We start from the raw sequence: 24,215 nt of genomic DNA, 5'->3' as shown, positions 1-24,215 counted from the left end.
AATATCACTATAATTTCATGCCTCCAGCAAAGGAGTACAGAGTATCAACATACATGTGGTTTACTGATGAAGCTGTAGAAAGACAGTATAAAATATAGAAATTCAATTTATTACATACCTAATTATATATTTTTCTATCTACATGTGATTTTATGTACACATATTTTATGTAGCTATTCAATATTTATAGCACTTGTCTCATAAGTTAGTAAACTTGTTTCATAAGTAAGCAATTCAACATTTATAAGACTGGTTTTATAAATGAATAAAATAGCTATAACATAGAAGGAAGTCAGGAGTTATTTCTCACTATAAGTCTTTGTAGACTTCTTGTGAAGATTCACAAAGGTTAAGAGAATATATGAGTCATTTTTTTATATACTTAAAAACAAGCAAACAATTTTATCTTGCAAAGGGCTTCCCAAGAAAGCAAAGTCTTCTGAGATTCTTTCTGCTTCTAATGACTACCAAGATACTCAGATATCAGGGGAAGGCCCTTAGGAAAGAGAAGAAAAAATGGCATTTTTTAATGGGAAGTGTTGTTGTTTTCAATATCTTTTGCTGCCTGTGGAAAGGACATCAATGTAGTCATGAGGATGGAGATGGAAAAATTTATAATGGCAACAGTCAAGAAATACTATTAGTGTTTATATATATATATATATATGTATATATATATATATATATATATATATTGGGTGTTCACGAGCAGACTGGTTGTTAACAAGAGCATTCTAGGGTTATATTAACTTGATAAATTTAGGAAAGTTCTGAGTCTGGCCCTTAGCTTGGCAAGTCCAGAAATTTAGTGGTTTTAATGTCTTTGAGTGGTTGCTGAAATCATAAGGAGGAGGACATAGTTAATAATGTCACTCACCTGCTTAAATCCTTTCTCTGGCTCCTTACTCTTTACCAAAGATCAAAATAATTCACTGCATTCTCACTGAACTTCCTTTAAAAAAAAAAGCTTTGTTGAGACGTGACTTGCATACCATTTGATTTACCAATTTAAAGTGTAATTCACTGGTCTTTAGGAGATTCACAGTTGTGTATCCATCGTCACAGTCACTTTTAGACTATTTTTATTACCCCAGAAAGAATTCCAGGGTTCCTTAGCTATTTTCTACTCTCCTCAACTCCCCTAGCCCTAGACAACTAATAATTTACTTTCTGTTGCTATATATTTGCCTATTCTGGACATTTCACATTAACAGAATTACACAATACGTGGATATGGCCTTTTGTAACTGGCTTATTCAACTTAGTGTACACTATTTTCAAGGTTCTTCTATGTTATAGCACGCATACTTTCTTTTTATTGCTGAATAATATTCATATGTATATCACATTTAAAATTTTTTTCCAGCTTGAGTGAAGCATAATTGGTCAAAAACAAAAGTGCACATAATTAATGTACACAATTTGGTGAGTTTAGATATATGCATACACTCACGTTACCATCACCACAATTCATCACAGTTTATTCAAGTAATAAACATATCCATCACCATCAACCATAAAAGTTTTCTTATGTTACCTAATACCTCTTTAAAAATGTTAAAAAATCATCTGCAAGGTTGTAGAGAAATTGGAACTCTGTGAACTATTAGTGGAAATGTAAAGTGGCACAGCCCCTAAGCAAAACAGTATGGAGTTTCCTCAAAAAATTAAAAATAAAACTACCATATAATCCAGCAATTCCACTTTTAAGTATATGTCCAAAAGAATTTAAATCAGGATCTTGGAAAAATATCTGTACTTCTATGCTGATTGCAGTATTATTCACAGTAACCAAAATAGAGAAAAAACTTAAATGTCCACAGACAGAAAAATAGATCAAGAATATGTAATATACACATACAAAAGAAATTTATTCAACCTTAAAAAAGAAAGAAGGCTTACCATTTGTGACAACATGGATAGACGTGGAAAACATTATGTCAATTGAAATAATCAGTCACAGAAGGACAAATGCGGCCTAATTCTTCTTATATGTAGCATCTAAAATAGTCATAAGAATAGAAGTAGACAACCGAATGGTGGCTACCAGAAGATGGGGAAAGGGCGATAAGGGTAGTTGTTGTTTAGTACTTTAGTTCGCACTTAGGTGTTGTGCACTTAAAAATTTGTTAAGAGAGCATATCTCATGGTGAGTGCTCTTATCACAGAAATAAACCCCAATAAAACAAAAAATATCACATTTTAAAATCCATTTTTCAATTGTTGAATATTTGAGCTGTGTCTACTTTTAGTGATAATGAATATTGCTGCCATGAGCATTCATGAACAAGTGTCTACGTGGATATATATTTTCAGTTTTCTTGAGTACATACCTAGTAATAAAATCATTGGAGCATATGATAACTCTATGCTTTAACATTTGAGAAACTGCTAGACTGGTTTTCAAAGATGCTGTACCATATTACATTCCCACTGGCAGTGTATGAAGCTTCTCTACATCCTTGTCAACACTTATTATTTATCTTCTTGATTATAGTCATTCTTGATGACTTTTTGTTATTTTGATATTTTTTGTTTTATTGGGTTTTTTCCTGAATTTTTGTCTAATTGTGCTTTTGATTTGCATTTCCTGATGGTTAATGATGTTGAAGATCTTTTCATGTGTTTACTGGTTATTTATATATCTTAAGAGAACTGTCTGTTCAAATTCTTTGCTCATTTTTAAATTGGGTTATTAGTCATTTTATTGTAGAGTTTAATGGTTATTTATATGTTGTAGTTATCAGTCCCTTATCACAGTGGTCTACAACCTTTTTGACATCAGGGACCAGTTTTGTGGAAGATAATTTTTCCATGGATGTTGGAGTTGGAGGATAGTTTCAGGATGATTCGAGCACATAACATTTATTGTGCACTTTATTTCTATTATTATTACATTGTAATATATAATGAAACAATTATACAACTCACCATAAAGAAAAGAGGCGTGGACGGAAAATAACGGGCAGGCCATGCACTAAAACAAGTGTCAGATTTTGACTTACAGGCTGCCACCAGATGCAGCTATACATTTGAAGTACACCAATTCATTTGCCACTCACCGTTAGAATTTTGACATAAATCTGCATGCTGTTGATTTATTATGGTCTCTGTGCAGTCTAACCTCACTGCTAGTGTTAATCTGTATTTGCAGTCGTTCCCTAGCGCTAGCATCACCATCTTAACTCCACCTCAGATCATCAGGCATTAGATTCTCACAAGGAGCATGCAACCTAGATCCCTCGAGTGTGCAGTTCACAATAGGGTTTGTGATTTCTTCTTTTTTTCTTTTTAATTTTTATTATAAAGATGTGGGGTACATTTCAGGGTTAGGTATAATAAACATTGATCGTGCAGGTACCCTTGTTAATGAGGTATGCCCCTCCCTCTCCTAGCAGTTTCCCTCAACTGCCAATTCCACCCCCACCCAGGCCCCCGACAGTTTCCCAGTACTACCAATTGCTTTCTTATAGCATTATAATTGTTCAAGGTCCGTTTATGAGTGAGAACATATGGAACTCTGCTCTTTGTTTCTGTGATAAATCACTGAGTATGATGGACTCCAAATCCATCCAAGTTGTGTGGCGATTCCTGAAAGAACTAGAAATTGACCTAGACATATGACCCAGCAATTCCCCTATTGGGAATATACCAGGAGAGACTCAAATCATTCTACAAAATGATACCTGCACACATATGTTTGTTGCAGCTCTATTCACAACAGCAAAAACATGGAGCCAACCGTGTTGCCCATTGAAGCTGTACTGGATAAAAAAATGTGGTACATATACATGATGGAATATTATGCAGCCATAAAGAAGGGTTTGTGATTTCTAAGACTCAAACGCTGCTGTTGATCTGACAGAAGACAGAATTCAGGTAGTAATGCCAGCAATGGAGAGCGACTGTAAATACAGATGAAGTTTTGCTCACTACTCTGCTGCTCACCTCCTGCTGTGTGGCCCAGTTTCTAACAGTGCAAGATAGAGACTGGTTCATGCCTGGGGGTTGGAAACCCCAACCTTATCGGATATATAATTTGCAAAGTTTTTCTCTAATGTTGTAGGTTGTCTTTCACTTTCTTATTTACTTTATTTGAAGTAGGAAAGGTTTTTAATTTTATAGTATATTAATTAGTTCTGGCTGCCATGACAACATACCATAGCCTGGATGACTCAGACAACAAGGAGTGATTTTCTCACAGTTCTAGAGGATGGAAGCCTGAGATCAGGGTACCTGCGTGGTCAGATTCTGGTGAGACCTCTTCCTGCCTTGCAGACAGCTGCCTTCTTACTGTGTCCTCATATGGCAGAGAATATGAGTTACATCCTCTTCTAAGGGAATTAATTTCATCAAGAGAGCCTTACCCTCATGATCCCGTCTAAACTTAATTATCTCCCGAAAGTCTCATTTCCAAATAGTATCATACTGGGGGGTAGGGCTTTATTATGAATTTGGCAGACACAATTCAGTCACAGAAGATGGTGTCCAGTATATTTTTTCTTGCGTCACCTGAACTTTTGGTGTCACATATAAGAAACCATTGCCTAACCCAAGATCACAAAGATTTACCTCTATGTTATTTCTAAGAGATTTAAAGGTTTATTATATTTAGGCTTTTTTGGGTCTTAGGAAGTTATTTATGCAGTTTTGTATTTTGCCTGACTCTTATTCTTTTTTCACATTTGATCTTAGATGACCCCTTCACATGCATGCTCCCCTATAAGGGTGCATGATGGACACCTTGATGTAGACTCATCAGAGCAGTAATCACATTCTACTGTACTTACTGTTCACTTCCTTTTATTTACTATGTCTTTTTCACCATTATACATATTATCTTGTCTGAAAAACTCACAAGATCGCCTACATATTAGGCATCCAATAATATTTTGTGGAGTCAATAAAGGACTGATCAAAATGTCAACTGTTAAAATTTACAGTGAGAAATGGAATTGCCAAGGAGAGCTAGTATCTAATCTAGACTGACAAGGGCAAGTCCTTTCTCTATAGTAAACTACATGGAAAATTCAATTATTGTAAAAAATATTTATTGGTATCCATGGAATCAGAATATGTTATGTAATTGGAATATTGTATGGTATCATGCCATGCTAGTGGGTCCTAAAAATTACAGAACATTATATATTTGTTTCCATCCTTATTCCCAGGCAACTATAACCCTTAGACCAAGATGTCCTTTTAGAGAGAGAGAGAGTGTGTGTGTGTGGAGGGGCCCTATCAGTTTTCTTTAATATGGTTTGTTTTTCTCTGTTATTTGTACTATCACCTCCACCTTCCTACTGAAAAATTCTGCAACATATTAGAACACCAAGTATTATTCTCTGAGCCACGTTTCTCTTCTAAACACTGCACACGGTAAAATTCTCCAAGGCAGAACAATATGTTTTAATATATTTTACAACTTCTACAGCACCCACTACAACATTTCAGCACAGTGAGCAGCAAACAATGTCGTAGTCCAAATATTTCTGGTTATATAATTATAAGTGTTGATTGTTAGAGAGACGTGATTTTGTTTTGCTGTGTTTAGAGTTAGAGCTTCGTTGGGCTATGTTGGGATATTTAAATTGAATACTATTTTGTGTGCCTGGGAGTGTTTGCCACAGCAGGTGTTACCTAACCAGATGCTAAAGGCTTTTAAATTAATACGCAGCATCTTGTCAAACATGCCTCCTGCTTTACACTGTCAGAGCTTTTGAAAATTGGCTTTTCCTGCCAAAAGAGTTTTCAGTTGGCAATGACTCAGCCCTGACACACTTTAGCTACAATGCTTTCTGGGCCAGGTGATTTTACTAATGTACTTAGAATGTTGACTTTTAATAAATGTTCAAATACATCAAGCATTAAATAAGCAAAAATAGTTTTTGGACATTGGTAGAAATAAAAGATTCTTTCCTTCTCTTTCCATAAAGATGAGTCAGAATCGAGGAGAACATCATTACTTGGACTGCAAAACAAGAAGGCTTGGTCCTTTTGTTAGAATTTCTCCTTGATGATCTCCCTGTCTCTTCGTTCTTATACTTGATACAATAAGACCAGGACTAAAGGTTTTTTGTTTGTTTTCTATTTGGAGAAATGTGAAGGAGAAATGGAGCCCGTCAAAGGGAAAGGATATCTAGAATGAGTAACTTCAGCATTGGCTCTAATCCATTTGATTTGTCTGTCTTTGTCTGCCTTTCCTATTCTAGTAATATGCAATGGACAGGGTTTGGGAGTAAGAAAGCTGCTCAAACTTAGAGCCAGAGCCCAATGAGGGTCTTCATTCAACAAGTTCCATCCTATTCAACTAGGTCAGGGAATCTGTAAAAGGCCTTACTTCGATTGTAATCCTGGATTCCGGGCAGAACTGTAAGCAGCTGGGCTCCTGTCAAATAGTATCTCAGAGCAACCAATACGAGGGTGACTGGAAACTCCTCAAATAGTTTATGCGATCATTTAATTTCAGACACAAGACACCTTGAGAATTGTGTGAGCCCTGGGGAAGCAATAATAGATGCTATCAGAGAGGTGTTGAGAAAATAATAGGAGACAAAATTAAAGATGTGTTCAAGAGGGCTTTTAAGAATAGTTTTATGATATCCAGAGAATTTCCTTATAATTTATTCTTTATAGACATTAATATTATAGAGTGTTATTTTATGTTTTTTTAGTGTTAATCTAATTTTTTGATCAGCAAGAATTACTAAGTGCAGAAAAACAAAAGTGTAGAGTAAGTTATTTTCTCTTATAAAAATGTTCTGAGTATTTTTATTGTGTCCCATTCATGTTGATTTTTTCCACCATGCTAGTTTATTAATGATACAGTAGAATTCTCTCTTTTTTATTGTGACTCTTCAGGTAATCCTGATGTCCCTGATTTATAATCAGAATAAGTATTAGGACCTTTCCAAGAAAAAGGACAATGAGTAACAATGAGTTTTATACAAATGGATCCCAAAGAGGCAACTCAAGTTACATTTCAGTTACTATTAATGAAAAACTACATGGTGTTTTTATGCCCTGAAACATCTAATGAAATATACTATCCTATTATGGAATATTAGGTATTAGAGGAAATCAAAATTATATGCAGTCACATATTTCTTTTAAAATCAAATATGTATCATTTATTGGACATTTACTGTAACCAGGACCTGTGCTCATCATGCTTATACTAACGATCTCATGTTACCCACACCAATCTTGTAAGAGGGTACTGATACCTACATGACCCAGATAGACAACTGAGGCTTAAAAAATTCACAGTTTTTGGCCAAGATATGAACCTAGCTTGATTCAATCTGAAATTTGCATTGTTTGCATCACACCACTTATTACTTCCATGAGTAGGCAGACTTTAAGGTCTACACACCCATTGGTCACAGTGGTCTGGGGTTTTGCAATACTTTGGGAGGCCCATGTCAATGTTAACACACACACATGCACGTATACAAACACACACATATATGTTAAGCCCATGAAGGCAAATGTGCGTAGAGCCCTCAGAAGACATAATGCAGTGCTGGCAAAGTTGCCAATTTTAGGGCAGTGAAAAACTCTACCTTGCCTCTAAATATGTTCCAGCCAATCTGTGGTGACACTGCCTGCCCTCTAGGATTCAACACAAACTGAATCATCCCTAAAAGGCTGCTATGAAACAGCACCTAATTCCTGGGGCAGCTCTATACACACATGGACAAATTGAAGCCCACAAAGCAGAGTGGGGATAGGATATAAGATAGACACATTTCAGTGGGAGAACAGTGAGTGATTCCTGGCAGGAACATGACTTGATGGTGACAGCCTGAGGCTGCTTGACAATACCAATGTTTGATTTCAACAAACATCCACTTTTTTAAAGTCTCTAGTTACCTTGATTGGAAGATTTTGAAAACAAAAGTTACCACGTACCTGAGTACATATCTACCATAAAAATGGCTTTTGTAGCCGGGCTGGGTGGCTCAGCCTGTAATCCCGCGCCTTTGGGAGACTGAGGTGAATTGATTACCTGAGCCCGCGGGTTCGAGACCTGCCTGGGCAGGCGAGACCTCATCTCTACAATAAATCAAAAAATCAGCCGGGCGTGGTAGTGCATGCCTATAATTCCGACTACTTGGAAGGTTGAGGCAGAAGGATCTCCGGAACCCAGCAGGTCGAGGCTGCAGTGGCAGGGAGCTGCCACTGCACTCCAGTCTGGGCGACAGAGTGAGACTCCAACTCAAAAAAAAAAAAAAAAGGCTTCTGTAGCATGCTGGGTTTTCAACAGATTTGCGTGCCACAGATCACCATGATGTATTAGCATAATCTCCTATTATGCAGTTTTAGCAAAAGACAAAAAGGCTTTTCTAATTAGAATGTGTATACTTTAAAAAAAATCAAGGGAGCACAAAAAAATAATTTGCATGGAATTTAAGTCTCATTTTCCTTTTAATCTGGGCAGCCTTACTCAACAATTTTTTGTGAAAATTCTGAGTCCAGTTGTGCCTGTCAAATTGCATTAGTTATGCAGGCGACTCTACCTTCAAGCTGTCTAGCCCAGGGCTGACCGTGAGACATGGGCTGATTTACACAGTAATTTTAGATGACAGCTTTCCCTATGCTCATGTGAGACTAGAAGACAATTATAAGAACAGAGGTCATTAACACTGCATTTGATTACATAATAAAACAAAAAATATATACACATATAGTGATATAATGATGAAGTATTAATTTCTATAAAACAACCCCCCTTTTCCAACTAAATGATTTTCAAACTAAAGACTGCTGTGACTTTTTAACAGCTAATATATGTATGAGATACATTTAGATATAAAATTTGAGAAACACAGTTTTTTTGTTGCTTTGTTTTTATATCTCAAATATGACACTTCTGTTATTAATCTGTCCTGAAAGTGTGTCCTGTAATTTGGGGAAGAAAATACCTATCTTTATGCATGTAAATTTATGTACAATTATATCCCCCAAAAATGTAGATTTAAAATTCAGTGCTTTCCATTGAGTATTGTGAGTAAAATTGCTAGAAGAATTTTTTAAGTTCAAAAGAGGAAACCAAAATACAGTAAATGGGGAGGGTAGAGGATAGCCTTAAGGAAGTCATTATAAAAACATTTTGAAGTAGTTAATTTTTTTCTAATTGAAATGCTAGATCGTCGTGCCATATGCTTTCCTGAGAGCTATTTTTGATTTGCACAAATGGTTGGAGAATAAACTTAAAAGATGTTTTTTTGTGGTTGGTGAGGGTGTTGGCAATGTTTGGTGAAGCTGAATTTCAACTTATCCTTTCTTTTTTCTTTCTTTCTCACATTGGCTTACACACATTATTCTTCAAGCCAATACTTATTCAGATATATGGCTGCAGAAATAAGGTCATTGTCAGTTCATTAATTAAGTGGCCCACAAGATTAGAAAATTCAGGTCTAGTGGAAAAATAAAGAATGTTAAAATTGTAATCAAAACAAATGGATTGTCGGAGATTTATCTGGAGACTGCCTGGTGTCATTGACTCAAATTGAAAGACTGATTTCTTTCCTTATGCAGCTTCTCCTGACCTGTTTTTCTAAGGTGAAGACTCACCTATTAAATCAAAGCCTTTCAAACATTTAGTAAATAAGAAAAACATGTTCTTTTTTCCTCCAATTAAACCTCTTCAAATAAGGCATAACATTCTGAAATGAGTCAGGAAAGTTGGAAGGTTTGTTTCCTAGTTCTTCTATGTTTAATATTAAATATTAGAAAATGAATTTAAAGATTAACATGTATAAAAAGAGAATATTCGGAATCCAAGAATGGGTAACCTGATAGGCTATGGTGGATGGTTTACCAGGCAAAAAAAGGCTTGAGTTTAAGAGTAGAGGAAGGATAACCAGAGGAAGTTTTGAATCTGCATATCCTTTCATCTCCTGCCTAGGTTACTCTTACAGAATATAAGTTGGAGCGAGAACTGAGTCAATCCATAGTTTATCAGTGTACTTTTCACTTTGGAAATAATACATGCAGGGACCAAAATAAGAGATGCTTCTTACATTAAAATGAGAGCAACCCATTGACAAAAGGGCTATCATCTGAGATATTAGCAGTTCAGACACTTGAATGACTTAAGCTCATCCTAAGTTTAAATGTCAGCACACAAAGGTACAACCACTGTTAGGCTTCAAAGGCAGGTTTCCTTTACTTGGGGATCTGACAGACTTGGGTGATGCTCATACCAGCACTGACATTGTCATAAACTAGAATGGGTCTTGCTAGAGTTACTTAATCTCTTCTATTCAAGTTTCTCATCTGTGTTCTGGAAATAATAAGGCTACCGTCATGAATAAATGATATAACAGATGTAACATTTCTAACAATGTCCCTAGCATATAATTAGTACGCGAGAACGGATAATTTAAGAAAAAGATTGGGGGAGAAAAGAAGAAACCAACTGAGAACTTAGCTGAAATAAAGGAATTTTAGATTCCATGTAATTTAAGAGATATATACCTTAAAATTAGGGTGCACAAATTAGATTAATTGTACTGGTGTATAAGAAATGATAACCTTTCAAAACGTAAGCTACTAAGAGAAAAATGCTATTTTATTCTATTGTTTAAAAGGAACTAATGCTATACAACATGAATTGAATTAGTATTGAGAGGGATAGATACAGCTAGAAAAGTTTCATTTTAAAGCATAAGTAGTTTGAGTGGTGAGTTCCTGAAAGTGTGTAAACATATGGCGGGCAATGACCTTAACTTACTTCCCAACGCTTAGAACAGTGCCCACTACAATGAACACTCATAGAAATGTGTGTGATGTCCCTGTAGAAACACTAAGAAAGAAGAGTGTGCCACTCCCTTTGGTTGGAGGGTACTTTTATGGCACCGTATATTCTAGATCCTGACCACGCTTTAAAATTTCCAGCAAAAAAAATACAGAGTGAGGATTGTCATTTTGCTCCTTTGGAAAAGAATTTGGCAGGCTATGACTGGAAAACAAAATGACAGGTCTGAAGAGTTGTTGAATGTTCTCAGTGGTTGGTAACCAAACAACTCCTCTTGTCTCACTGGCTCAAATTGCCAGCTCAGCTCTTTCTACAAACTCATTTTAATTCAGATTTGGTGAAGTATGAATGAAGTTTCCTTCTAACATTTATCCCTTACTGCTTTCTGCTTCTGATAATATTCTGTTATCCATTTTTTTCTGTTTTTTTACCTTTTTCACTCCAAATTACATTTTTGAAATCTTTCCATATTGCTAAACAACTATCTAACCCTTGTATACTATTTCACCATGTGCATTTGCTATATTTAACTCATCTGTTTCTCTACAGATGGAAATCTGGGTTATTCCCAATGAAGGTTTTTTTCCCTGCAAATCTTGTGGAACTGCTGTTCTAAGAACATAGTTTGAGAAACACCAGAATAGAGTGGTTAAATAAATAGATTAGTTCAATATATATTTTCACCTTATGAAAGATTAAGACCCATGTGATATATCCAGCAAGCAAATGATAAATCTGAATGCATGAATTATTCAAAGCAATGGCCCCATAGAAACATAGAAAATATTTTCATGGTTTCTTCCTCCTCATTTACCTTCTCTCAAGTATACATGCTCTTATTCATTGTACCATCTTTGCATTCAGCACAAATATTTATATAACAACCTTGTGATTTCATGATAGTGCACCTCAGCACTAGAGCCAGCCTATTCCTAGCTTGGAGGCACACTGCAGACCTCTTTGCAGAAATTACCAGGATCAGAGAAGATTTTCTGCATAATTTGGTGAATTTAAAAGTTTCCAGGTAATCACGGTATCACTGTATATATGTGCTATAAAACATAACAGACAAAAATGTCATTGCTGTGTAGAATAATGTGTAGTATATTTCAAATATAGACAAAACAACTACAAAATAAAAATAACACCATGACTACTATATATATTAGGCAAATTATAATGCCCTCATCTGGAAAAAGAAAAAACTCCAATTAATAATACCTTTTAAAATTATTTTGTTATTAAACTTAAAAGTCTAAAGAAAGTAAGCCATTTATTTACTGTTACAACAAGGATTTATTGAGTGTCTACTAAATTTTTCAGGAACTATGCTAAGACCTAAGGATATAAAAATATAAAAATACAATAACAACCGTGCCTTAAAGGATTATGCTGTTTACCTAAAGGAGATAAGCACATAATTCAATTATTATAAAAACAATACAATTGGGTATTATAAAGCATTAGCAAAACGAATTGGTGGTTTAAAAATGACAGGCAGAGAGGATGGCAAAGATTATTCAAAGCATAGGGTAGTTTATAAAATAAATTTTTAAAAAGAAAGATGAGAAAATGGAAAGGTAAAATGGAAACAGGAGAGAGAAATCTGTGGCAATAGATGAAGACGACAGACTTGACAGACTTCTTTTTTTTCTTTTTTTTAATTGTGGCTCATGTCTGTAATCCCAGATGGGAGGTTGAGGGAAGAAGACAGACCTTCTAAGAAGAAAATTTTAGAGGGACAGAGTCACCTCTAAATCAGCAGTATTTTCAAAGACATGTGCAGTTTGGTAATATGTTTTAAGTGCTTGATAATGATGACAATCCCTGATGGTCCTCAAATATGAATCCTGAAAATTCTATGCGGTCAAGTGCAGCAACTATGTCTAAGTTATCTTTATTTAGCATCTAGCCCAAAAGTAGATGATCAATAAACATTGGATGGATGGAAAGTTAGATAAATTTGATATGACTGAAAAAAAGAAATTTTTAGCCAGAAGGAGGCAGAAATTTAAGAAATTTAAATTTCTTAATGTGAAGAAATTTAAGAGTTTTAGAATCAAACAGGGTGGGTCGTTTTTAACTGTGTGACCTTGAGCAAGTTATTTATCCATGCTAAGCTTCAGTAACTTCATCTGAAAACTAGGGATTAGATGAAATAATTCGTGTAAAATGCTTAGCTCAGGACATAGTAAAACAAAGCACCACCTGCTTAAAATAATAGTTGCATTTGTTCTGTAAGTAATAAAGCCAAATAATTGTGAAAGAGTCATGTTTTGGATGGTTTGAATTTTAAAAGTTAAAGTTGGTTTAAATTTGATGTGTTTGAATATAAAAAGCTTTGAAAGTTTCATGAGCTTGGAAAGATATAATTTTTACAAAATTGAAGGACAAATTAGAAAGGGAAAGCTTGTGGTCAGAAGGAAAAAAAAAAAAGACAAAACCAACCTATTGTTATCATGTAGTATGAGACAGATTGTCTGGGTTGAAAGCCCAATTCTAGCCGGGCTCGGTGGCTCAGACTGTAATCCGTGCTTTGGGAGGCTGAGGTGAGTGTATTGCCTGAGCCCACGGGTTCGAGACCCGCCTGGGCAACTTGGGGAGACCTCATCTCTACAATAAATAAAAACATCAGCTGGGCATGGTAGCGCATGCCTGTAATTCTGGCTACTCAGAAGGCTGAGGCGGAAGGATCGCTGGAGCCCAGCAGGTTAAGGCTGAGGTGGCCGGGAGCAGCCACTGCACTCCAGTCTGGGTGACAGAGTGAGACTCCAACTCAAAAGAAAAGAAAAGAAAAGAAAAGCCCAATTCTACCATTGACTAATAATGTAACTTAGGGCAAATTACTTCACTTATCTAGGCCTCAGTGAGATTGTACTAGATCCATACAGTGTGTTATTAGGATTAATGAGATAATCAATATTAATTGCTTGACAGAGTACCTGACATATTATAGGGGGTTCAATCAGTGTTAACTACATTTCTTGTTGTTTCTTAGATAGGATAATGTAAGGTTTAGTTTGACAGTAAGAAATGAGAAGTAGGTACAGAAAAGAGAACTGTCAGTAGAAAAGTGTAAAAATCTTAAATGGTTAACTCTACGTGAGGTAGCTGCTTTGACTGCAGTCCCAGATAAATAGGACATACTTGTCTAATACTTGTTGCTCTGTGTGGAAGGAATACCCTGCCTTAGACCTCCTATGGCCTCATACTCCCAATGGACTAATTAAGGGAGATCATGCAAGATAATTGTAATAATAGTTATTTAATGTTTCAGATAAGGAAAAAGGTCACTGACAAATGCACTTCAAATCTGGATCATACAAACTCAATGAAAAACTAGGTTCAAATGATAGAATAGAAAAGCACTAGACTTTCAGTCTGGAGAATGATGCTCAAATCTAACTCACGCCCTCTGACTAGTGAGCTTTGTGAACTCACATCTACAGCTTTTCAGTGTCCTCAGCCATAGGATGGAAATGAGACTCTCTCCCTAGGTATTAGAAAGCAAGATGAGATAATGGATGTAAAGTGGTACCTGAAATTTGTTAAGAAATTAATAAATGGAAGATTAATCTTAATATATGGAGTCACTAAATAACCTTCTCAGATTCAGTGCCATGATAGCAAAAAGGCCAAGTCATCTGTCACCAATAACATCTTGATTAATTTCTGTCCTCTGTTTTAGATATGTGACGGTTTTAGTGCACTTACAGATTTATATTTTATCTTATTCTCTATACAGAAAAGTATATTTCCCCATTGTAGAGATTTTTGATAATAGGAAGTCTTGGACGGAAGCAAAAAACTAAAAATCACTCATAATTCCACTACCTAGAGATTTCTAATGTAAAAATATTTTTACTGGTGTTTTTTTCTTTTATAGAGAGCAAGACAAATCCCTCGAAAGATAGACACATTTTTAAAATAATTAGTATGATGTTAAATATACAGATTTTTGTTTTATCTTAGCCAATATTGTAATATATGTGAGTACAAGGTTGTTTTAAATACCTATATATTACAATATACAATACAGAATCTGTATGTATCACTTCTCCATTGAAACTAAGCAGTGTATGAAGAAATTTTTAAGAAAGGTTTATTATTTTCTACTTGTTGCTTATTTCCATTCTCCTCCTAAATAAAATGCTCAAAGGATCAACATTTAAATAGGCAACTATCAGGGGAGAAAACATTTATCTATAATGTCAGCCAAAATATAGCAATGAACTCTCTTTCATCTAGAGTTTAAACCCTAAAGTCTACTCTGAAGTCTTTGAAGTACTGACTTGGCCCAAAGCCATTTAGAAAAACTAAGCAGAATAAATGGTTTGAAGCAAATTTATATATAAAATCTCCAAACCTTTTCCAGCTTTGCATAATCATCGTTTTCATTTACTTTTTACTAAATTTGTCTTTGTGGAGGCATTATTAGCCAAACCTATCTCCTTTTTTTTTTTATCTTCTAAGTGCTTTCTAAGCCTAGAGCTTAGTTTTTCTAAATACTTAAATATTTGATAAGTATCAGTTTTACTACTGAGAATCACTCTAAAGGAGTTAGTGATAATTGGATCTGTTTACTATTTTTTAAATTATTTGTTTATATAGTATCAGAATAGTTTTATTAAATTTCTTTGTCTTATTAAATAGCCTTTGCTGTTGCTAAACCATTTACCTATTGGTAAAAATACCATATCATATGATCTTGGATCCCATTTTGGGGAAGGAAGTCATTTAATATTCCTCCAAAATGTCATTAACCACATGAAGAAAAGATTACTCCAGAACCCCCAATTTGACTCATTTTCTTTTATTAAAAATAAATATTAGTTGAGCACCCACTCTTTCTAAGGCACTGATGGTATAACAGTGAGTAAGTCAAAGTCCCTGTCCACATGGAGTTTACCTTTTGAAAGATTGAGCAATACATAAATTAATAATAAAATCTTAATAATATTATCAAATCTTGGGCATATTTATTATTTAGATAAAGAAAGGTAGATTATTTTGTTTACCATGTTAACAGATAAATATAGCTCTTAATCTCTAAAATGCACATGTAGCAGACTTTTATGCTGGTTTTGATGATCTACTATATTCAATATGAACATTTCTGTATAAAAATCAAAGTATAAGATTTTTCAAACTTCATAAAACTTGACAAACTTAACTTCTAGTAATGAGTTATCATACCAATGTTAAGTTCAGTGTGATATATCTTATATATCTTGAAATATATTTTCTATACCTATTCAAGCAACCTATTATAATGAAATGCACATGAAAAATATTATAGACTAGGATTTTTAAACAATGAATTCAAGATACTTAATAATAGCAATATATATTGACCAGCAAACTAGTTCATTCTTTTCATTCAAAAGTTTTTTTTTTTTTCTATTTTAATATCTTGAATATACCTTCAAACATTTTTATTACTTTTCCAGGAATTTGCTGCACTGACAAAAGAATTAAATGCCTGCAGGGAGCAACTTCTAGAAAAGGAAGAAGAAATTTCTGAACTTAAAGCTGAAAGAAATAACACAAGAGTAAGTATAAAGCAGCCTCTTCCTGGACTTATTGCTAAAAGTAATTAAATGCCTTATATCTAGTATACATATAAAAAGAAAATATAAGCATTTTAAAACTTCAGAAATGTTTCAAGCAGATACTAACTCATAGTCAGTTACTTAAAGTAAAGAAGTATGAATTACAAAACGCAAAACAAAAAGACAGGAAACCTAAATTGTAGTCTTGATTACTAAATCACTATGTTGCTTTAGAAAATGTTCTTATTCCTTGTGGGCTCTACTTTATTTGACTTTAAAAGGAAGGGCTGGATTTCAATAATGGGTTTCAAACTTTCATAAGGTTGTATTGGAAGCAGGGCGATCCCTCAGAGGCTAGAAATGGACAAGGGAGGAGAAGTTTGGATGAAGAGTAAGAGTGTAAATTATGGGCTGCTATGAGGGAGTGGCCAGTATTTGGTCTTCACCTCTTCCCAGCAACCGATTTATTTAAAAAGAAAAAGTATTAAAAATAAAACACTGAACAGAGCTCTGCATGTTAAAAGAGGCACAAATTTATATTTCAGAAAATCTCTAAGGATGCTTTCAGTTCTGATATTCTGGTTACTCTTGGAAGCCTATGTATTTTACCAATAATATGACAGGCCATATAACATTAAAGTTCAAAATTTGAACAAGATGCTATATTTTCTAAATTTAAAAAAGGTCACTAAATTTTATAAAATATGTAAATTGCCCTATTACCCATGAATAGGTGGAGTTTCTCTAGTAAAAGAAAGTAGAAATAAACCACTTTTGTGTATATATAAGTTCAACTTAAATATTAAGTAGGTGAAAATTTCTAAGTGTTATGGCTTTAACACTTGCTAAAAGATAAGGTATAGCTAATAGCCTATTCACTTTATGAGTAGTCTTAGAGAGTAATATAAAAATACAGCTTGTGCCTTAATGGGAGATAGAATTGCATGTACAATGGTTATATGATCAATCGGAACTGATGTCCTCATCCATCAGGGTCTTATTTTATGGCAAAGAGAATTCATGTGTGTGTACAATAAATTGGTTTTCGTTGAGACTTTTCAGAGCCATCACTTAAATTGGCCTCAAATAAAGCACAACAAGGGCAGTTTAAATCATGTTGTCATATGTATTATAAAACATTTTTTCTGTTTCTCTTTCCCTCTATGTATTTTTCTCACACTTGACTTTTAGCCTACCACTGTGTTTCCTTGCAAATTTAAGGTTTATTTCTGCCATGAGATTTATTCTGCCCTATTCCACTCTGTTATATTTTAACACTTAGATTGCATTCCGTGCTGCAACACAGTACAGCTAAATGTAAAAGTGGGAGCTGCAAGTTGAGAAGGGAGGGAAATAAAAAACTTTGGATAGATTTTCAACTAATATCTACATTAAAATGCAACAGACATTCTTTTATTAGCTATGTATGTATTTCTCCTTTATACGTCCTTCTTCCCCCCTATAGTCCTCTATTCCTTTCTATGCCACTATCAAGAGATATTATAATTATCTCCATGGTACTGACAAGGCAAATGAGAACAGAAGATGTCAGATAACTTGCCAGAACCACAATGTTGGTAAATAGCAGAGAAGGAATTTGAAAGGTAATGGAAGGTAATCTAAATCAGAGTCTGTGCCCCTAGCCATGAGGCCATCAACTTGATTACTCAAGTTATATCCATGAAGAAACTCAAAGATTTATTACAGCTTAGAGTAAACATTGCTTAAAAGTCAGACAGCTGCAATATGGAATGTCTAATTGTGACTAATTTCAGAGGACTAAGAGATTTGGTGACAGCATCCATATAATTTTCATCATATTAAACCCCATGAGGCCCAGAAGTACCTGTGGCTATTGCATTTGCAAAAAAAAAAAAAAAAAAAAAATGTCTTGGGTAATAAAGAAAGGAAGGCAAGCTACACCTGAAATGCCTACTTAGAAGTAAAAATGAGAAAAATATAAAGTTCCTTTAGAAAAATAGAAATTGAAGCCACTGATATTAGGCATGAAGAATAGTTATTGAAATATATGATAAAGCTGGAAAACATATTTCTGTCTTTCTTAAAGCAGTGGTGTGGAGTATTTTTTGTTGTTGTTGATTATATTAAGGAAAGCAGATTTATGAAATCTCCCTTGTGAAAAGTATTGGTTATATAAAAACCTCTTAAATTATATAACCACCTCTCATTCTCTTCTATACCCTAGTAAAAGAATATCCAGGGTTGAAAATCAAATGTATCTTCTCTCTTTCTGCCAAATGGCTTATCAAATATTGCTAAATAATATCTTTTCATAGATGTATATAGCTGTTTCTCTTTCTATGTGTTGTTCTTTTCTTCTTGCTATAAACACCTACTTGTTGGTCATGGAAAGAAAGCAAAAGCTAGTATTTTCTTTTCACACCAAAAAAGTCTTGATTGGTGCTAGATAGAACATTCCAATTTCCATGGTTCTGATAAACTTGCAGCTCTCTCCTCATTGAGTTATTAGCATTTGTTCATGAGTTGAGGTAATTAACAAAAAAGGCCTTCCACAAAGATAAATCATGACCGGATGGGTTATTTGTGTTCATTTTGAGTATCATCAAAAACAATAGATCAGAAAGGGCCCTTCCACATAATGATATTTGAATGAAATATACCTTCTCCCAAAATAGAAGTTTCAGTGGAAGTTGAATGAAGATTGTCTGATACACAGAGTAATAAAAATGATAATGATAGTATAATAGCTAATAGTGTTAAATGTTTTTCTAAATGTTTTACTTATTTAACATACATTCTCCTCAGAGCAATCTAATTATCCCTGTTTAATTAATGGGAAAACTGACGTATTAAGTAACTGGCCACAGGCCACAAGGCTTATAAATGACAGACCTAGGGAGCCTGCTGCTCAGCTTAACCACACGCTTTGTATTTAAGAATGTCCTAGGTCACAAACAACTCACCTGTGATTCAAAGGGACCGTGTTTAGGGAAAACCAGAGTTTGTTTAAACTTTTGTAATTCAATCCTAATTTATTTTGTATCAGTTGTGTGGAAAGTAATGTGCTAGGTATTTATTCTGAAGTGAAAGCTGAAATTTAAGGCCACATATCACTCTGTCACTACAGAAATATTTGATACCCTGCACACAAATATGAGTAAATGAAGGAAAATCAAACTAATCACTAGAGTTGTTCTTAAATCCAACTGTCACAAGTAATTAAATTAAGAGTATTCAAATAAAATCATTTTAATATTGCCCATGAGTGTACAAAAAATATAAATTTCAAAATTGTACTTGCTATCTATCAAACAATACAAATACATTTTTTATTTAATATTTTATACAGATAAAAATGTATTAAAATATTGAATCAAAATTTGTTAGTTCTAAAACTCCTCTGATGATACTTAGGCAAGTTAGAAAATAGCTTATTCTTGATGTTATTTCAACCCAAATTGATCAATAACACTTTTGTTTTGTCAAAATTATCTGAATTGATTAAAAGGTAAAGGAAAACTGGGAATTTTAATATAGTTACTGCCTGTCAATATCAGAGTGAAGAACATTTTTATTGTTGGAAATATTTCAACTTTTTTATGGCTGAAGACCTCAAAGGATGGTTTATATTATTAATAATGTTTTATCATGAAACTATTGTATGACTTTGAAAAAGAAGTTATGGTTTTGAGAGCCAATCTTAATATCTATTATAAATTTAAAAACTGTAATTTAATCTCATGAATCATAAACTAAAAATGAAATGACTTAATTGTATTTAAAACATTTCTTACCAAGCTCTCACTTTTGTTTTGAGCCAATGGAATTATCTTAATAGATGTTGAGATACAATCAGACACCTGCCTTTACTAAAGAAATACTTTTCATTCTGACAAATCTCTTCTTGTACAAGTTAATAATATCCTCCAAACATATTTCCTCAATGGATGAAAAACACAATCCAATTTAGAAAAGAAAGACCTTAGCAGTTGAAGGCAGATGAAGACACTCATGTGTGTATGTATATTTATTTACGAAAGTACTAAGCTAGAATATGACATATACAAGAGTGAATACGACAGGAAATATGCCCTCCCAACAGTTATTTCTATGTAATAATCAAACATGTAAACAAGAAACATATGGAATTTTAAAATAATATTTGAGAGTAAAAGATGTGAAGTGGGCTAAGTGTGAAAGCAACCAGTTTAAAGATTTTCATTTTCAATGTTAATGTTATGTTATGTGACCATATTAAAGAAGAATGTATTTCTACTTGAATGTCACTTGTAGCTGAAAATAACTGTACACAAGCTGATGTTGAATTCAGATCTAACAGAAACATATATAGTTTTAGAAACCCTTACAGAATCACAGTAAAATAACAGATTTAGATTACCTAGCCCATCTTATTTTTCAAGGTAGAACTTACTCCAAAAAATTCTCAATGATGCATGGTGTGTGAGTGTGTGAATCTATTATATGTATATATATATATATATATATACATGGCTGTAGTTTAAAATAAATTTCAACATAGGACTGATGAACATTCATATAGTCCCCGCAACCCTTGAAGTATACAAAAGAGAGTGCCATCTGCCATCTGCACCTGCAAGAATTATAAAATATTAGATGAAAGTTGTAGCACCTAGTGAGGGTACGTAATTAGAGGGTTGTTAGGTCTATCTTAGATAAGTCCTTCCTTTTGTATTTTTAATTTATTTTCCTCCATTTGTAAACTTAAATTGGCCCATAGATTCATAGATATATGAGAGATAAAAACACTTTTGGCCATCTTCTCCATTCTAAATAATTTATATTTATCATTAATTCAATTCAGTAAGTATTAAGTATATATTATGTAGACTATTTTTCTACGTTGTAAGGATAAATGAAATTGTTCAGCCCTTAAGGAATCTGTTTGTATTATTAAACACATGTTTATTATTATGTAGATGAAAGTTCTTAATTGCACAAAACATAGTTTAGCTTGACTGTTTTAATCAAGAAGACATTAAGGCATATAAGAAATCTCTAAACTGAGATTGCAGGCAGTTTCTAGGACCACATTTCTTAGCTTTGTAAGTTTTTCTCACATTTCCAGTTCCAGAACATGCAGTTAACAACAACCACTGTCTGGGTCAACAAAATGAATCCAATGCTCAGTATGATTCCTCCTCTGACCCCCTCAGAATCACTCCCACGCGGTGGTTCTGGTTGATTGATATTAAGTGGCATGGCTGCCACCTAGTGGCAAATGTGCCCAAGAAGTGTTTCTTGGATTCTTTATGGGAAGATGAGATTCAGAAGTTGGGCAACTATCACCTATGCGGGATATGTTCAAAAAATTTTGAGTAACCACAAATGGCAAATCTCCACTGCAATTAAATTTTTGTTATATCCTTTTCACTATTAAAATTTGAAACAGCAGCAATACCAACATTTATCTGCCCAAACAACAATACTTAGAAAAAAGAAATCCCTTTTGCGGAAAAGAAGGTCCCTAATCTCTAGTTACTGCATGCAGCTATATGTCTAGGGTTCAGTGGTTTGGATCTGCCTGCTTCCATTAAATCTCAATACTAGGTGTTCTAGCTATGTGTTTTGTAATCTATGTAATACATCTAATGTTAATCAGAATGAACATACACAGTATAGAATGTGGTAAAAGGGGGAAAATGGAGAATAATTTATTAATATGCATTGCACATATATACACACACAATGGGGCAAAAATGTATATACATTTTAAGTATGATGTTTGCTCAAAAGATGGTGTTAATCAACTGAATGCTAGCCATGTGACAGGCAGGACGGACAGTCAAACAAAATGGTAGAAGCACAGCTGAGTGAATTTCATACCACACATTGCTACCTCAATTCAATTCAATTCCTCTTAGAAAAGTAATACATAGATAACATTTCTTAAAATGTCTATACACTGTTTTGGCACCCCAAGTATATATATCTGATACAACAATAGAGGGAAGATGCTTTCTTCTCCACTGGTCACAGTTTCTAGTTGACAATTATAAGTTCTAAGTCTCCATTCCTGTATTTACATACATAGACCCATATGTATTACAGGAAAGAAACTCTACTTCCATCACTATTCCTGAGGATATACTAATTCTAGATGATAGTGTCCCAACCCAACAATGTGCTATCTCTCAGGTTGAATTAAGACACAGTCCTTCTTGGGTTATTTAATCATTCTGTAGGATTAACTGCTTCTGGTGATGTGATAGTGCAAATAGAACCAGAAATTCCTGGGAGTATCTATCAGTTGCATTATGTAAAATGAGGTTTTCTGGCCAGAAGTAACGTTTATGATAACAAGACTGTAAGCAAAGATCTGGTAAGATGATGTTGGTAGAGGTTATGGCAGTTTGAGAAGGCAAATCCATAGCCAAAAAAAGTGCTCATCACAATGAGAAAAAGACATTTGCCTTTCCCTTTATAAAAGGGATTTGATGTAACATACTTGTTTCAAGGTGACTAGCTGGTCTCCACCTGTACTGTAACATGCCAGGGGCTTAAGTTTGATGACTGCAGTCATTCAGCAGTGATGATAACTCTGTCAACCTTAATCAGGAGAAACCTATTTTGTCAGATCAATGACTAACTCCTATCCCTGAAACTATGGTCACTCTTTAATGCCCATTGAGGAAATACTGTGATAGCCAGATAAATATACTGATATTTACAAGGTGAATCATTTTGTCCACTAGATTATTGAAAGCCTTTTCTATACAGCGTACCAAAACATTAGTCCTAGCTCAGAGATAATATTCAAGAAATTTTGATATTCTCTTTTCTTCAGTACGGTTACTCTGCTAAATAGTTTCAGGTCTTTTAAGGGAAGGTTTTCTCAGCACCTATTACTTCAGAACAAACTACCTCAAAACTAAATGGCATTAAACAGCATATTTACTATGCTCATAGATTCCTAAGGGTCAGGGATTCAGAAAGGGGGTGGCCCTTTTTGCTCCATAATATTTGCAGTCTCAGTTAGGATTACTTAATGTCTAGTGACAATGATGTGCTTTCTTTATCAGAAAAATTTTAAAAATTAAAAAAAAAACACACTGATCTATGGTGTTTGCCAAATCTTTTGGTGTAAATACTTTCACTGTGTCTAATTTCAAGCTATGAACATGATGTCACTGAATGCAGAGTGGGGAAAAGATTCACAGTAGTGAACCATTATATAGTGTTTCTATCTTTTAGGTACAATAGAAGAAAATAAAATAAGGAGCATAGGAAATAGTGAAATATAAAGTGACACATTTAAATGTTTACTATCTTTTAAAAATATGTTTTAACTATAAGCATGTATAATTTAAGTTTTAGTGGCTATGCTTAACCACTGGCTCACAAAATTCCTGAAAATTAGCAATCAGTTTTCAAAGCCTGAATAGGCCAGCTGTAGCATACCATTTTCAAAGGATGACAAATAACTGAGGACAGAAAGATTTGTTTGTGAAGTGGCTTCTTCATTCTCATGCCTGGCACTTGAGCTGAAATATATAAAGGATAGGACTTTACACAGGAGACCTACACCTGCCCTCTGCAGCATAGTAGCCTCAGAGTAGTCAGACTTCTCAGGTGATCACTCAGGAATCTAAGAGCAAATGTTCTAGTTATTGGTTTAGTTAACCAATAACTAGTCAACAAGGTGGAAGCTCCCTGGCCTTTTAAGACTAAGCTCAGAAGTTACAGAATACGACTTTTATCATACTATGTTGACTAAAACAGTCACAAGTCCACTCAAATTCAAGGGAAGGGAATATAGACCCACTCCTCAATAGCATGAGAGTAAAAAACAATTGGAGCTGTTAAAAACATACATACAGCCGGGCTCAGTGGCTCAGCCTGTAATCCCGCACCTTTGGGAGGCTGAGGTAAGTGGA

The 24,215-nt window shown here is 34.3% G+C and overlaps 1 protein-coding gene across 1 annotated transcript in view; it reads left to right on the top strand.

Annotated features, from left to right (window-relative positions):
- Nucleotides 1-24,215, top strand: part of LOC103276307 (liprin-alpha-2-like) — a gene marked incomplete at its 3' end in the record, with an annotated part of 232,173 nt that overhangs the window by 109,322 nt on the left and 98,636 nt on the right. Inside the window, exon 2 of the mRNA XM_008073712.1 lies at nt 16,216-16,317. Coding sequence (XP_008071903.1) covers nt 16,216-16,317 — 102 coding nt within the window. The remainder of the gene's footprint in view (nt 1-16,215; nt 16,318-24,215) is intronic.

Source organism: Carlito syrichta, unplaced genomic scaffold (genome assembly GCF_000164805.1).
Source record: "Carlito syrichta isolate Samal-C Ts95f unplaced genomic scaffold, Tarsius_syrichta-2.0.1 Scaffold316030, whole genome shotgun sequence".
Lineage (NCBI taxonomy): Eukaryota > Metazoa > Chordata > Mammalia > Primates > Tarsiidae > Carlito > Carlito syrichta.
This window is presented reverse-complemented; position numbering and strand designations above follow the sequence as displayed.